Consider the following 16698-nt stretch of genomic DNA (forward strand, 5'->3'; position numbering starts at 1 on the left):
TTTACATCAGCATCAAAACTAATAGATATAGACTTTTTTTTTACAGTCCCGAAAGAAAATCATAAAAAGTAGTATATCCCACAAATAATTTATTCTATTTCTAACATACTGAAAAGGAACTCACGAGTTGTAATGACCATAAAAAAGTCCACTCAATTTAAGCACACTCCACAGGACTTTTTGAAGTATAAATTGAACAACAGGCCATGCTGAGATTATAGGTAGATTTCCTCCAAACACTCCTCCACCATTCAAATTGAATTTGTCAATTTGGATGAGCAGCATGAAAATCCTATTTACTGTATTCCATATGCTATCCTCCAATATGGACCTGGTTAACACATTTAAAGTAAAAAGGATAATAGGTACGTATGAATAAATTAAAATGTATGTAAATCTAAAAATACTTTTGCACAAATCACTAATAAATTGCTTCTGGTTCATTAAGCTACGTAAACACGTGCAATGGTTCTCGCCAATAATCGGCTCAGGGCTGATATCAAACAAGAATCTGGCGTTTATACAGTGCTTGACGTCCGAACGACTGTCCTGACGGAACCATGAACAATGGAGGACGAACAATCATAATAGAAGTGAAAAGAGCACAGGGGGTGCCACTCCATCGTTCTAACCCTTCCCCTCTCCATAGAACACAGAATGGTGCTGTATGTACATTGCTCATCCATGCATCGTTCAGTCGTTTGTCATTGGAAAGGATCTTTCACAATCCAATTATTGCATGTGTGTATGAAGCCTAACTCTGAAATACCCAGTGGATCTTACCAGTATCTCTCCCTTCCTGTAACATTCTAACCATACCATGTAGGATAGCATATCCATGCTGGTGCGGTCAGTGTTCTTGGAAATTGATGAAAATATTGCATGCTTGTATGTCTTGTGGTCAGTTTTTGCACCACTGCCCCGCTTCATTGATTGACAGTGGGTATCAGTAAAAGCCTCATTGACAATACTGCAGCAGCTGCTGCAATGCAGAGTACATATACAGGGAATTAATTTCTTGCGGCCTCCTTACTAGACACAATTCAGCTTTTGGAAATGGGAAGTAAATATGGCGGAGGAAAAAAAAAAGTAGTAAACATTTTTATGAATTGCATGTTACATGAATTCAGTAATGTTTGCAATTTTGGAGTGTGCAGTACTGGGTGTGGGTTTACAAACACTTTAAGGCTCCACAAAATGTGGTTTGCACGCAATGTCCAGACCACAGACAAAACATGTCACTCAAAGTACTTGCAAAAAATAATTACACATAATGGAAGCATAAACCACAGGTACTCCCAAACCTCACTGAACCTCATGATCCCAAATAATCATATTTATAATATAATGATAACACAACAGTGGTGAACATTTAGAAATACACATATGAACTTAGTCACACAGTGGGCAATTGTTTAATGGGAATGAGAGCTAGTGTCCAGGAATTTTCTTAGACTTCACATCACTCGAACCCAATTTAGCTTAGGATGATTTTTAAAGTAGTGCATTCATGGTGAAGAAATTTTCTGGCTGGCGAGAGAAAATGTATGCATAATAACATGCTCAAAGCTAAATCTAAAGAAAAAGCCATACCAAAGTGCCATAACCCACCAGTTCTGGTTACTTTATGGAGCCACTCCCCAGACTGTGCATGCACACACACACAAACATATATTCACCAACAATCACATATGTACAAACACATGAGCGCATTCACATATGCATACTTTTTTTTTTTTGTTAACCACACTGTGTCTGTGGATGGAGTCAATTTACGCAGCTTTGCTTTCAAGGGGAGGTAACCCAACTCCACTAGAAAGGATGCTTTGGCTTCCCAGGCTGGTGCAATCCAATCTGGAGCGGGGGCTTTGCTCAGGGTGTTGCCTTTCTCACAGTATGCAGTGTACAGGCAGCAGCCCCAGGCACTCATTTACGAGAGCGAACAAGTGCTTTGATAGCCATGAAAAGCAGGACATGGCAGTCAGACATGTTGGAAAGAGCATTGTAAAAGATATTGAAAGAACTCATACCTCAGGCAACCAAGTTCCTGCAATCACCCCCATTTCCAATCTTCTCCAGTATATTGCCTAAATATTCTAAATATTTCCTTATTTAAGAAAACCTGCAATCAAAACTATACTTGCATTTTTTTTTATTTTTTTTTTTAATATTAAGATTTGGTTATAAAAAAAATAAAACAAAATGAAGAAAAAGTATATGTGGCTGTATGATGGCTGGGATACATAGCATTATGCCACATAACTGCCTAAAATCACATACAATCTTATGGAAAGTTTGTGGAAATAAATGGTCTGGCAACAGCATCTCTCCAAAAGATTTTTCCAGCAGGCTGACAGCTGAGGGTTATTTTATTTTGGCAAAATCACTGACAGCAGATCCTGGAAGTATATTTTACCGTCAAACACTCCAAAAACAGGAATAAAGTATGTGGAAGCCAACAGGAATGGTTATAATAATGATGATTTTAAGCCACTGCTAATACATTACATTTTACCAATATGATTTCACCTTGCATATATTCTTTTTGTTTGATTGAGTATTTACTGAGAAGGACAAACAAAAAAATGTGTTTTCCACCAAAATGTTAGTTACGCTGTGTTTTGTCTACATAGGGTTGGCAAGAAACCTCAGCTGTTTCTCAACCTGGTGCTGGGCCTCCCAAAAAAAAAACTGAAAAATGGACACACGGGCACCACGGCACCGACTAATGGACTGTCAAGGGCCACAGGTGACAAATTGTGTAGACATGGATCAGCCTGCAACATCAAAGTAATCATGAAACACACGCACTAACCGAAACAATCATATAAAAAGACATTACTAGAAATATTACTCAAAGGCTGGCTTATAAAAGAGACCTTTGGGATAAATTTCTACAATCTACAAAGAAAAATCAGACATATGAATTATCAGGAACATGTAATATATTTTATAGCAAAAAGGAGCCAGACACCAACATGAGCAAAATGTTCAAACACAGCTTGGCGCCGGCAGTCCACGTACAGCCGTTATGTATAGTAAGTTCCTAGGTATTAAACCAAATGCTGGCTTCTCCTTATTGCTGAGGTACTGAGCAATATAATTGTGCATGATGGGAGGTGAATTAATCATTTCATTTTATCTTTCCTCTCGTTAATCCATTTTTATCCCAAAACTATGTTCCCAAGCTCTACCTCTTCACTTAAATGTAATGAATGTAAGCCCAGGCTTGTTCAGTGGGAAGATGCCACATTTATGACTGTATTCCGTCTCTGAGATGAGTTTACAATACAGCATGATGCACTCACAGTATAATAAACTGCAAGCCTGAGTTTATGTTAAAGTATATCTAAAGCTAAAACTTGGTATTCTATTAGGGAGATCCCCCCCACATGTCTTGTCCCATGACCGGCTAGGAACTAACGGCCCTACTCAAAATATTGAATTTACGTTGACTTTCATTCTTGGCAACATCAGTAATCATATTATATGGAGAAAGTGAACCTCACTTACAGGGCTCTAACCTCCACAGCTCAATCCAAATTTATTGAAATACTTGAAGGTGTACTTATTGTAGTTCCCTCCTCCCAGTCTGCTCAAACATTAGGTCCACCATGGAGGAAAGAATACCAATACATGTACTAGGAGTTACATTAAAGAATTTAATTAGGTCTAAAAAGTGTTTAGAGCTAAATATATTAACAAAGAGTCTGGTGGCTGCAAATGGCTATTTCATTCCTTGTGATGATTAGGATGCCATGTTCTTTTAAGGCTTGTGTAAATGGGAGTTGGCAAATGCTTAAATGCAAAATACAGCAAAGGTCTGCATCTATTCTGTAATGCAAACACATCTTTAAAAAATCCAGCATTGCTATTTCCTAATTCTTTGTTCCAACTGAGTACTGTTGATCACCTGCAGCCAATTCCTTTATTGCCAGCTGTATAATGTTCTCAAAGGTCCCGGTGGTGACAATAGTGGACCACTGCAGTATCTATCAGAAGCCTGTTCACATGTAGATTGCTGCAAATTCAGCAAGAAAACCAGAAAGGGCCCAAGTCTTTGACGTCATCAATCTTCAGAGTTTGGCTGCAGAGGTCCCCAGTATGAGGATATGATTGACAGTGACAGTGACTATTCCCATACCCTTTATTTTTATGTGTTTATTTCTTTACAAGAGGCCAGGAACTTTCACTTACATAAAGAGTCATTATGTGTCTGCAGCCTTAAACCCGAGAGGAAAAAGTTATATTACAGCAGCCAGGCGACAGACAATAAAAATAATGAAATAAATAAAATCACTGCTGGAGTTATCCAAACCTGCCTATAAATATTTGAAGAACATCAAAGGCGGCGCTGTTAAATTAAAAATGCTGTCACAAAGATAGAAAGTGGCCTCTGGCGCTGCCAGATTCAACATGCAAGAACCTCTGATCCCTGAACCGACAGGCAACATAGCAACCTGAGACAGGGGCCGAGGGGAGGGGGGGGGGACACCATTAAGGAAGAAAAAAGTTCTAATGAGACTAGACACACAGTCATTGTTGTCTATTTTATTTATTTTTTTAAGAAAAGAAGATCTTAAGTGTCTGTACTCCATGTCTCCCTATGTACATGACATAGGTCCTCAAAATATTAAAAGAGATTTTTTTTTTTTCTATTTTACACAAATTTCACCCAAGTTTCACAATTGTTTTTAAATTGGATTCAGGTGTAAAACAGGTGTAAACCCTGGGTAAAAACCCTGGGTTCCAAATCCCACATTGGCATCATTTTGCACAGTTTGTATATATCAATCTTTGTATGTGTTGTGGTCTTCTGGGTTTTCCAGTGGTGGGCCAATTGTATCTCCCATACTATCTCTAGGACAGTAATAAGGACATCACATTGCAAGCTTTGGGGGTCTGCGGGCTGTTCTTTACACTATCCAGGACTATGCATCCTGTCCCATAAGAAAAAGAAAAAAACATGATTGGCCTTGGTATTTATATTTACCCCCTTTGGGGTTTGCTATTGTTATAACCTCTTTCAAAGGCATAAGAAAAAATAAACCAAGCATATGTGTTTATGTAGAGATCTTTCATTGCAAAGGTCTAAAAGTGGTCAGAGCAAATAATGTCAACCAACAGACTTACATGCATGCACTTCTATGGACACATAAAGCAAATAAAAGGTTTACAGATAATTAGATTTTTTTTTAATACAACAAAACTAAAAAATAGCACAAAGCTGTCCTCATAAGCCTACAGAATTTTGCAGTAGTACAATTATTTACTGCATCATTCGCCAAGTTTTCTGCAATTCTTTCATCTCCAACTCAGCAGGAGATTAGGTACCCCACAATCCTAATGTCTGAGCCACCCATCACCAAGTCTAGGTATTGCCAACCTATTAAAGACACAATCTGCCTGGAGTCTGTAAGTTTGAAATGTGTCAATGCAAATCAATAATACCATTGGCCTCCATCAACATGGTGGCTATCAGTGAGGTTGTATTGGGCTCCTTCAGGTATTCTTGTAGTTTAAACATACAATACTCACCCAAAAAAGTCCATGGGTAAATGAAAACATATTAACCCTTGTGGTTTGCAGCAGAACATATGCACCACAACACATACCATACACTGTGGTTTTTGCTGCATTGTCCTAGGAGAGGCAATATACTTGGAAGATTATATATGTCTTCCATGACACCTTGTGTGAGGTAGTACCATCCACCCACACAGACATTTTAAATATAAAATTCCTCAAGTGTAAAAGTGATACAAAAATCGTATGAAGGCAAATTATAACAGGCACACACTTTTGGACCATGTAGGCTGCTGGCACTACTTCACACAAAGGGGAACCACAAGGCAACTGTTCTTAAAACCAAGGAACCAGACGCCCCAGAGGTGGAAAATACTGTCTGAGCTACAAATGTGGACCTTTCTCCTCCCATCAATTCACAAAAACTACAAGCTGTACTTAAGTCCCATTTTTAACTTCCGTAAATAGAAAACAGTGTTTATTTAAAAACACGCTTTGACAAAATGTGGTCTCCATCTAGGGAAAATTGCTACGTACCCATACACAGTAATGAAAATTCAACATATCTCTGATATTCTAATGTCTATATAATCCAGAGTCAACTAACATGCCAAGATCCTTCTCATAAACAAGGCTGCATTTCTTAGGTCTTGTGCCGCCCCTGGACAATATTCTTCAAGAGAACTGCAGGGGAGGCAGGGAAGTTGAGGAGGTCGCACAACTCATATTTCTAGAATTGTCTTTCTAGTACAGTTTTTACCACAATGTACACAAATAATCACACAAGGGGTCGACTTTGCACAAAGGTGTGCTACCATTCGTGTGTACCTACAAAACCATGATGTCTAGATATAGTCGAGAATCTTTTTGGGTACAGCGAACTTACTTTTACAAAACGGCTTCCGTGTTCCATGTTTGCTAAATTTCAGACCTTTACTGCTAGAACAGTTGGAAAGTATACTTTGTGTCAATTCCTTTTGTTAATAGGAAAGTATATTATTATTTAGAACGCATGGAGCCTAACTGAATATAAAAAACCTGTAGGTGTTCCCTTTTCAAACGTATGCCATTTTCTATTTCACAAATCAAACCAAGATCATGTGCAGTCGCACCTTTCACCTTTTTTTATACATTGTTTTTGAAGACTGGTGCAATTTTGGTGAAAAAAATTCTTTTTGGCCAACAAGTAACATGGCTCCAAGTCTCAAACATGGAACAATATATTACTCTATTTTAAACTCTGATACCACTAAATGCCTCCCTGAGGACTCATTATGCTAGTTACTTGTGTATGGAATAAAGAGAGACATGATGGAAAGAAATAACGATAATTGGCTCCAGTGAGGACAATCAGTTTGCAATCTGTGCTGCCAAAGACAGCTGTGGACAACTGCATGCATGGATGGATCCCAATTGAGATGATGTAAGAACAACATTTGGGTATCACATCTCTCAGCTGACAACCAATATTGTCTTATTGTCTTGGAGCAAAAAAGAATTGAGTATACCGCATATAAGAAGCATGCGATAAGGTATTTTTCCAAGATGACAGCTATAGCATAAATGGGCCAAGGCATTCATTTTAAGGTACCCACGAAGTTGGCAAGGTCTGTCAATGGAAACTAGCAGACACCCAAGGGCTACTGTGTTCAAATTCAACTGAACTGGAACAGTTTAGCCATTCCCCATGTTTCACCAATGTCTGGGTATTTGCTCGGACAATATAAGCATGTAAGCTCATGCAAAGATCCTCTATATAAAAATAAAATGGTTCTATAATCAATCATGCTTGCATTATGACAGCAACCCCTCAATATCTAAGCTAAGTGTTTTATTTTTGGCAAGATGTCCTTACTTTGACTCAGTATTAAGTTAAGATGCGTGACCTGGAAAAAAATTGAAGACTTAAAAACAGACTAACATCAGTCATGGAATCAACAAAATGCAGAGTCCCCATGGATTATGGAAAATATCATATGGTGGAAAAGACAAATGAAATATCATCGTAATCAGGACAGTAAAGAAAAAGGAGCTCTTTATACCACAAGATAGTGAAAGCAAACCAAGCATGCAGAAATCTCTGCTTTTAATGGAGTTCAACTCTAGGTTTTCATAAATAAGTAAAATATGAAACAGCCAGTATTACAGAACACTTACAAGCTCTCCACATACCCCTACATAGCTGTCCCAGTGCGAATTACAGGGGGTCTCCCCAATGGCACCTGCAATGATCAGCTGTATGAATAAGACTGCCAAACAGTTCCAGAGCTTCCATTATTCAGAAACTTGCTTCACTTTCCTAATTGCAACACTACCATACCAAGGAACCAACTTTGTTCCAAGTTTAGTCTCTATCAAATAATTTTGCAAGTGGTCATAGCTTCAAAACTGCCATGATGTCTTTTCAGCAGATCAAGACTTTATTAAACGGGTGATTGGGCCCTTTCCCCCAAAAAAGGCCTTATTTTTGTATAAAACCAACACACTTTATTATAAACAGCCTATCCACTCCATCAATAATCCTCATAAAAGCAACCTGTATTTCACATGTACTGGTACTCATGCCATAATATAAAGTAATTTTGAAAATTTAAAGAGCAAGAGCATGTCTAGTCAAAACTTGAGGCTACGTACACAATGGCAATAATTGTCGTTGAAAACAAATGATTGCCGACCAATCGGACGATAATCGTTAACAAAAGAAGTGCACAAGGACTAGCCAACAATGCCCATGAAAAAGGAAAGTCCCTGGAAACTAATGACAGATATCAACAGATCTGATTGGGCGACAATCGTTTGCAAGCAATCAATTGTGTTTATTGTCGGTCAGTTATCGTGAATGGCCCTGAGCATGCGTGACGAAAGAACGTTCATTGCAGTACACATCACGTCACTTCCTGCATCGTTAAAACGATTGCATCTAGCTTGTATACATTATCTTTGTATCCTTGCAGCATGTACAGAATAGAGCACTATACGATCGTTCAAAATAATTGTGCATAATAGTTGATCGGTTGTTAATCGTTCGTCTTGCAACCACAATTATTGCACGTGTCTACATAGCCTTATACCTTATAGACTCTACTAGTCCGAGATATCTCCGCTACCTTATCTTATACAATGAAGAATACAATGTGATCTACTGGGACCTGCAACAATGAGCAGCCTAGTGTGTTGTACATATTGCTAAATTATAAATAGTAGTTGTTTTATTGCCCCATGTAGTTATAGCAATGCAAACTACATTGTATGACTGTGTAACGTGGACTAGAATAATCAGATTTTCTAATCTCTGCATATTGCCTGTGAATGAAAAATATGAGAAATGAAAGAAAACCAAACTCACACCAGGTCAGGAATTGATCAGGACCAGAATGCTTCATAAATTTGCTAAACAAGAAATATCTGAACAACCCTAATCCTAATTACAACATTTTGTCATTAGAATCACGAATGAGTACCACCAGTACAGAACAGTTCAGAGTCAACTAAATGTTTTTACAAATCTCTAGAAGATGGAAAAACTAACTAGTTCTCTAAATGTAAATATATTAAATAATAATCTCACTCAATTTTCTGTGCATTATGCCTGTTGATTGAAAAAAGAGAAATTGCTAAAGGACTTAAAAGTGAGTTTAGATAAGTGTTATGAATGCTCCAGAGAGAATAAAATACTTCTTCATTTTGCCAACTCCTGACACTATCTCTCGGCTCGGCAGGATAAAACAGTTTTAAATGGCTTGTTTAAGTTGCTAATTTTGTATTAATAAGAGCTCAGTCAAGATTAGAGTTAAGAGAGCAAACAGTTGGCACAAAGCACAGAAAGCATACACATGGCAAAAAGGTGCCAGAGGTGGTGGAGGGTAGCGAGAAGGTTGACTGGTCTCTGAGTGTGCCAAGGACTACAACATAAACCATCTCAAATGGATGCTTACCAGAACTTTAAGAGGTATTTTAGTCTAGAAAGAGACTACTTGAAGTATCTTTCACAATGTTCATATGAACTGCTCCAAAAGTACAACTAGGAAATTCATTTACAAATACTTATCCCAGTCTGAAAGATTATTCCAGTAAGCAGAAAAAATACAACATTTATTCCAAAGTTTAGGAGTTCCACACTTGCAAAGCAACAAACATTTAATACATTTTAAAAGTGTTTACTTGCAATGTTTTTTGTTGGTGAATGTCAAAGCACATGGTGCCAACCATGCCAATTTCCTTTTTGATGGATCACAAACCACTCTTCATCAACAGGCCCCTTCCTTGTACACATGGAAAGTTAAAGCACAAGGTCTCTGGCAAGATCAAAAGGTATATTTTCAACTATCCAAACAACACACTTCATGTAGCAAGAAAGTTTGTTACTTACCCACACTTTAACCTTAAAAAAAAGGGACTGTTTTAGATATCTTAGGGCCAAGCTACCTAGTAATCTGGTAGTCACCCTAATGGCCAGCAGCAATGTAACCAAGACAAGAAGAGAGATAGAATCGCCCCAATCACAATGATAATGCAGTTGTGGTTCTGAGCCATCCCCATGTATGTTAAAGACCAAAAATTCACTTTAAGATATTAAACCATTTTAGTGACAACAGAAAAACATAGTATATGGTCCACAGTCTATTATATGCTTCATGAGATCTGTGGTCATAGGTAAAAAAAAAAAATGGCCAAGTAGCCAACATCACAATAAGATTTTTATCTTCTCCCAAACACCACGCTCAACAGACAAAAGTAATTTCCTACATTAATTACCTGTATGGAATTTCCATCAATGTATGTAATAGACCTGTTTTTTATTTTTAAAACAATGTTGTGGTATAAAAACATGAAGAACAGCTAGCCACAATAAATTGCATGTCATTTTCTTAGAAAAGTTTCATCCTCGGGGGAAGCAGGATATCTGAGATTCTTGTATTATTAATAGCTTTAGGTGGTTTTCCCTTTTGGTAGTATGGCAGTCCGAATAACTACAACATAGAACTATATGGCATTCTTTGCTGCATTCACCAACTCCATTGTAATCATGCACAGGCCTTATGACTTCCACTACACATTTTTAATGAACACAGCAAAAAAAAACGCAACAAGCCGCTATTCTTAAGACACATTTAATCATGAATATCCTGACTGGTTACCCTGAGTTATGGTTCCCCAAGCACTTTTATTGTAAGCCATTATGGTCTTATCTTTAACTGATAAGGGCTAATAGGAGTGAAATAACTGGATGCAAGCTGGAACAAATGACTCCAAAATTATTGGTTATACCAACATTTTTCATTTTTAGATTAACAGTTGGCCACTGGGGCATACAAGGAACAATCCTTCAAGCAAAATTTGTGATAGCTGTAATAAAGCTTGATTTAATAAATATGGCCTGTGTTAAAATGCCACCAGGCACAGTTTTGTTTGATGAGAAGAGAAGGACTTTTTGGGCCATCTTAATCAATGTATGTGTGCGTAGAGGAGGTAGGAGAATGATAGCTATACCTTTTGCTTCAAAGCTTCACAGGCTCAACATGAAAAAAATGCCCATCTACATGTGCCACACATGACCTCTATCTGACCCAATTAATTTGGGATCAATGCAGGGCTTTATATTCATGTGGATTCCAGTGTATCAGAAACCAGCTTCTGGATGAATCTAGAGCACTGCATGGCTGTTAAAGCAGATGTAACTTTGAAAAGTAACAATTTGCTAAATTATAGGAAGTATCTAAGTAGTTCATTTGTGTCTAAGAAGTACCCGGAAATAATAAACTTTTGTCTTGAATTCCTCATCTCTGTGCCCACAGCCTCATTTTTATATTTGTTGCCTGTGATTGCTCATCTAATGAGGATCAGTAATTTCACTACTGTGCTTCTCGCTGTTCCCCTTGCTGGAGGGAAAGTAGTATCCAAGGATATGCAGTGCAAAGACCTCCCTGCCTCAGGTTCATTCATCTTATGGATCTGTTTTTCTTCCACCTCTTCTGTTGCTGCCTAAAACCCCCCTTCTTCAATCATTAATTGGATAATCAGTCATCAGGTGACAGCTTTGACAGGAGGAAGAAATTGAGACTAGATAACCACAAGCAGATTAGTTAAACGTATTCTTAGATTTGCTAGGAATCGATACACATCTCTCTTTACTTAATAATATTAAACTTTATAGTGGTAGATCGTTGATGGCACTATGCACATTATTATTAGGAATATAGGGAAGAATATAAAGAGTACCACTGTTGACAAATCTTTTAGAAAATGCTGTTTACCTGGCTATCAAGTTAATTCAAAGCTTAAATACCTTCAGAGTAATAGACCTGGAACATTTTGCAGAAAATTAGTTCCCCTGGCTGTGCTTGGTTAAAAGTCTGTGACCCAAACAAACTTTGAGTGCCAAACAACTAGAATTTGTTCAGACAAATCAGCAATAGAAGCCTACATATTCTTTTTATACATGTTTTGAAACAAGAGGAAAAACACAATCAAATCACAACACAACATCTTTAAGCCACATATGCTAAAACACTTCCTTTGACTCCATCCAATGAATGACAAACATGGACTGGAATCCAATACCAGGATACAACATGAAGTTATCTCTACAGACAAGGAAAGAACTTCTCAAACTCAAAGTGCATTATCCTAATTCCAAGTCCAATGATTAACATGAGGAAGGATGCAAGGATAGGTTACAGGAAGAATCTTCAACACAAAGAAGACTCCACCACTGTGCAAACTCAACAATAGCTCCTCACACTTCCAGCAGACCTTGGAAACAATCAGATCATTCCTTCACTCCAATGACATCTCAAACTCAAAACTTGATGCATTATTATCAGCTCCGAGCTACATCATAACTTAAAGAACAACACTTGATACAAATTCATTACATAAGCCAGAAAGAAGTCTTAACATTTTTTCAGTTAATTGATATGGAGCAGAGCTCCTGGATCATAGCACAGGATTCTTCCACTTAGAAGAATTCACATTTTAAACCCATAACTCCAATCAAAGTGCCAAGCAGTATCAGTTACAATCCAGACCATATTTGATGTTTGTTTTTTTAGATCATGGATGACAAACGTTCAGTCTTAGAACGCTAACAGCCAGTCAATCTGAATGAATGACACAATGAATGAATAGCCTATAGGCAAGTAGCTTCGTCTCCTTGGAGGCATTGGCCCTCTCAATCTTAAAGACCTATGTTAAAGGATGTGATCTTTCTATATAAATACTTTGTCCCAGTTCTGAGTGAAGGTGGCAGATGTTTCTTTGCCTTGATACACAAATGTTTATATTATGCTGCAGAAAGGAATGTAATGCAAGTTCCTGCCATGGAAGATTTGGTTATTTTACCAACTCTAATTTACATCTTATGACAGTCAGGACTTTAGAATAAAACTGTTCAGTGACATGACCCGTACAAAGCCTTGCAACCCATCGCAGTCATATGATGAACCATGAAACGCACAAGCCCTAGCATGCTCCATAAAACTTGTATGGCTATTATTACTTGGATGATTAGATTGATACATTCGGCAAACCAGCAAGCCTTGAGTCACCGGCCAACCGATTTGTGCATACATATGCCATGGGTTCTCGATTTTCTACATCTATATATGCTAAAATTCATAACATTTGATAAAGTGAATGTGTACCTAATACACCAAAACTTTTCAGGTGACACCATATATCATCATGTACAGAGAAATAATACCGAATGGTTTCTGAGGAATTCATTCAGGTTACTGAACTTTAAACACTGCCATGGAAAATGAAAATCAGAGCTTATATAATATGATGTACAGAGCAATCACTGCATTACAAAAAAACAAATGATTTCTGAAAATGATGGGTTAACACGCTTTGAACACCGCCATGGATAATAATAAAAAATATTCTTTCATAAGGATGAGCATACCTTAGCCAAGGTGTTACCCAGAATGTTAATAATAAAGACAAACATGGTTTCAACTTTATAAAAACAAACATTTAAATTCATGTAAATGATGAGAAACAGGATGCCATGCCTAGCTCAGCATGGGCCCGTAACTAGACTGTGTTTACATGCTCACTGGTGACCTACAGAGCTTGCACTCTAATTATGGAAGCGTCGCACAACATCAAAGCATTTCACACGCGAGGCTGGTGAACGCTGCACAGCACGTGGCACAAAAATGCATTGCACACAGAGGAAAAATCCAGGCCTTTATATTACAGCAGCCAGTCAACACCAATTGTAAAAAAGAAAAAGGCACAAAAAACACAGCACAAGGCAGTTACGCCCTGGGTTTCCGATAACGCTACTGACCTTGAAGGCATCCCCAAATCTGCGGAAGGGGTTAGCGGTGCCCAGGCAGATTATCCCAGGCTAACACAATGTTTTTCGAGGTTCCTCCAGAGGTTGCTAAGGGTTACTTGAACAATTTATGCTCAGTTAAGTGACACTATCATCTTTGTGTGACATTTATCTACCAAGCTAAGTTGTGGGTGTTGTTATTGTCAGGGGGTTCCGTAAAGACCTGAAAGTTAATTTAGGGATTCCCAATGTTGGAGAACCAAAGATTCAAAGACTCTCCCAATGTTGGAGAACCAACCCATTCCGAGGAACGTCTTTGAAGGTTGGGGGCAATGTAGCCCTAGTACAGACAAGACTAATAAATGGGCAATATAAACATGGGTGCCCTGGCCATTGTATAATGAAAATATAGACTTGTACCAGATCAGCAATAATAATACGGGCACACGTAACCCCCAACTTCCCTGGCTGCCAATCCCAAGACCCAAGAAGGATGGCGGGCCCAGCAAGGGTTAATGGCAGAGTGTAAACAGTAAATGAATGGATGGTGCAAGGTGGAGAGCAGTGCAGTGTGTGTGAACCTGGCACACTGTGTGTTACTCAATAGCACTGTCCCTATTGTCAATGAACTACACACATAGAAGCCATCTTGTCAGCAAAGTACTATACAAAGTGCCCCTTCCAAGTCAGGAAAGTTTTGCAGGCTGAACCCCCCCCCCAGGAAGGGATTTCCCGCAGGGGATCCCCACTCTTACCTGCACGATCTCCCCCTCGGCACTGATGGTGGCCCCGGCCCGGGAGAACCTCCCTTGCAGCTCGGTAGTGTGGGTCTTATAATCTCCATTGGGACTGGACTCGAACAGAACCACTTCCACAAACGCCGTCTCCTTAGCCAGGGAGCCCCCGGGAGCCAGAGCCAGCACAAGCCCCAGCCAGAGCAGGCTGCCCGGGATCATCGGCTGGATCATCGCGCAGGATGGGGGAACATCCTATCCGGTGTGTAGGGAGATCCGATCCTCTGTCCCGGTATACACGACACAACGGCGGCCGGTGTAGCGCGGCTTTTACATGGGGAGCAGCCCGATCATCTCACCATTGCTTGCTTTTGTCACTTCCATGGCTCGCTCCCTTCTCTGCCAGGCGGCATCCCTTTCATCTCATCCACGTGATTGTCTTCCTTTTTTTTCTTTTTTTTTTTTTTAATCCAAAAGGGTTTGTCCCCGCCCCCCAAATCTCTCTGACCCCTCACTATCCACTCCCAGGCCTGGAGGGGGGAGGAGAACACAAGGAGAATTAAAAGGCAGCCAGGGAGGGAGAGAGAGAGAGGGGGGAAGATCAACAACTTCTTCCAGGATTGTTGTTTCTGTCCTCCCAATGTGATGTGTGCAGGGAGGAGGAGGAGGAATGGGAGTGACAACCTGGGAGGACAAAGATCAAAGCAACAATCTCAGGGGACACTGCTGCAGGAAGAGGGCACCTGGGAGGACTGCTTTATACAAGACACAGGCTCCTTTTCCTAATGCCAGCACACTGCCTGATTTATTATAGCGTTCTAATTGCCTCTCAAAGAGAAACTAAACTGAAAAGTGCCCCAAAAAAATACACTTACCTTTATTGCCGCAGGGCAAGTCCAATCCATCCGGGGGGGGGGGGGGGGGTGTTGCATCATTGGGTCCCACGCCGCCAGGACTCCGTGCAGAGCCATCTTCGTCTCCAAAACCCAGGCGCAAGATCCGGTGACGTAGGATGAAAAAAACTGCGCATGCATCAGATCGGCAAATTTTTTTCTTTGCGCAAAAAAATCTTCTGCGCATGTCCAAGCATTTTCCGGCATGAGCCAAAGGGCACCCATACTTACATCACACATACCAGGAGGCTTTGCTCTCCCATTCATTCCCAATTGCCTAGGCCAGGGGTCGGCAAACTACGGCCTTTAGGCCAGATACGGCCTAGCCAGTAGTCCGTTCCAGCCTAACAGCCCCCGGTCGATCCAGCCGGCAGGGGTCGGCAACCCACGGCTCTGGAGCCACATGCAGCTCTTAAACCTCCTTGTTATGCCTCCCCTAATTACCGCGGCTGGCATTAACACTTCCGCCGCCGGGGTAAGGGCATATTCCCTCTCCTCCGTAGGCATTGCAGAGGAGAGGGATTTCCTTTTCAGGGGCGTTCCTGGTGGGGGGCAGAGCCATCAGAATGGGACTCGAAAGAGAATGCGGCCTAGTGTGCCAAAACGACCTAGTAGCCAAAAAAGTTTGCTTGACCCCTGGCCTAGGCGATCGAGAATTAGGGAACGGTGCTGCACTTAAAAAAAAAAAAAACAACAGAATTTTTACCTTACATAAAAGGGTTGTCTGCCATTTTATGTAAAGTGAAATTTCTAAGTTTAAGTACACTTTAAACAGAACTTTCAGTGAAAAAAATGAAATAAGTTAGCCACCCTTTTATATCATGTAAAAAATGTGGACAACCCTTTTATTTAAAGTTAAACTTTTGTTTGTGTTTTTTTTTTTTTTAAGTGCAACACTTCCCCCCTTAATTTTCTATCGCCTAGGCGAAGAATGATTGGGAGCGCAGAGCCTTCTGGGATACCTAAGTCACACATCCCATTAGGCTCATGGCTGCTCCTTCTGCGCATGCCTGAGCATCTCGGGCATGCGCTGAAGGAGCTCATTCATCAATAGGGAAAAAACCTGCATGCGTAGTGAGATCAGCAAGTTTTTTCCTAATCTACGTCACTGGATCTCACCGCTGCGCAGTGCGAGTTCGGGTGATGCAAGAAGAAAAACGCAGAAGAAAGGAGAAGATGGTGGCACCTGGCGGTCCGTCTGCGCCGGGCCGAAGACAGACACCGGGACAACGCGGGACCCGATGGAGGAAACCTCCCCACG

At 40.0% G+C, this 16698-nt stretch overlaps 1 protein-coding gene across 1 annotated transcript in view; it reads right to left on the reverse strand.

The window, feature by feature from the left end:
- The window catches only part of ZNRF3 (zinc and ring finger 3), an 83476-nt gene extending 68175 nt beyond the window's left edge, over positions 1-15301 (reverse strand). Inside the window, exon 1 of the mRNA XM_072415974.1 lies at positions 14566-15301. Within this exon, the coding sequence (XP_072272075.1) occupies positions 14566-14778 (213 nt within the window). The 5' untranslated portion in view covers positions 14779-15301. The remainder of the gene's footprint in view (positions 1-14565) is intronic.
- Between the last annotated feature and the right edge of the window lie 1397 nt (positions 15302-16698).

This window comes from Pyxicephalus adspersus, chromosome 6 (assembly GCF_032062135.1).
Source record: "Pyxicephalus adspersus chromosome 6, UCB_Pads_2.0, whole genome shotgun sequence".
Taxonomy (NCBI): Eukaryota; Metazoa; Chordata; class Amphibia; order Anura; family Pyxicephalidae; genus Pyxicephalus; species Pyxicephalus adspersus.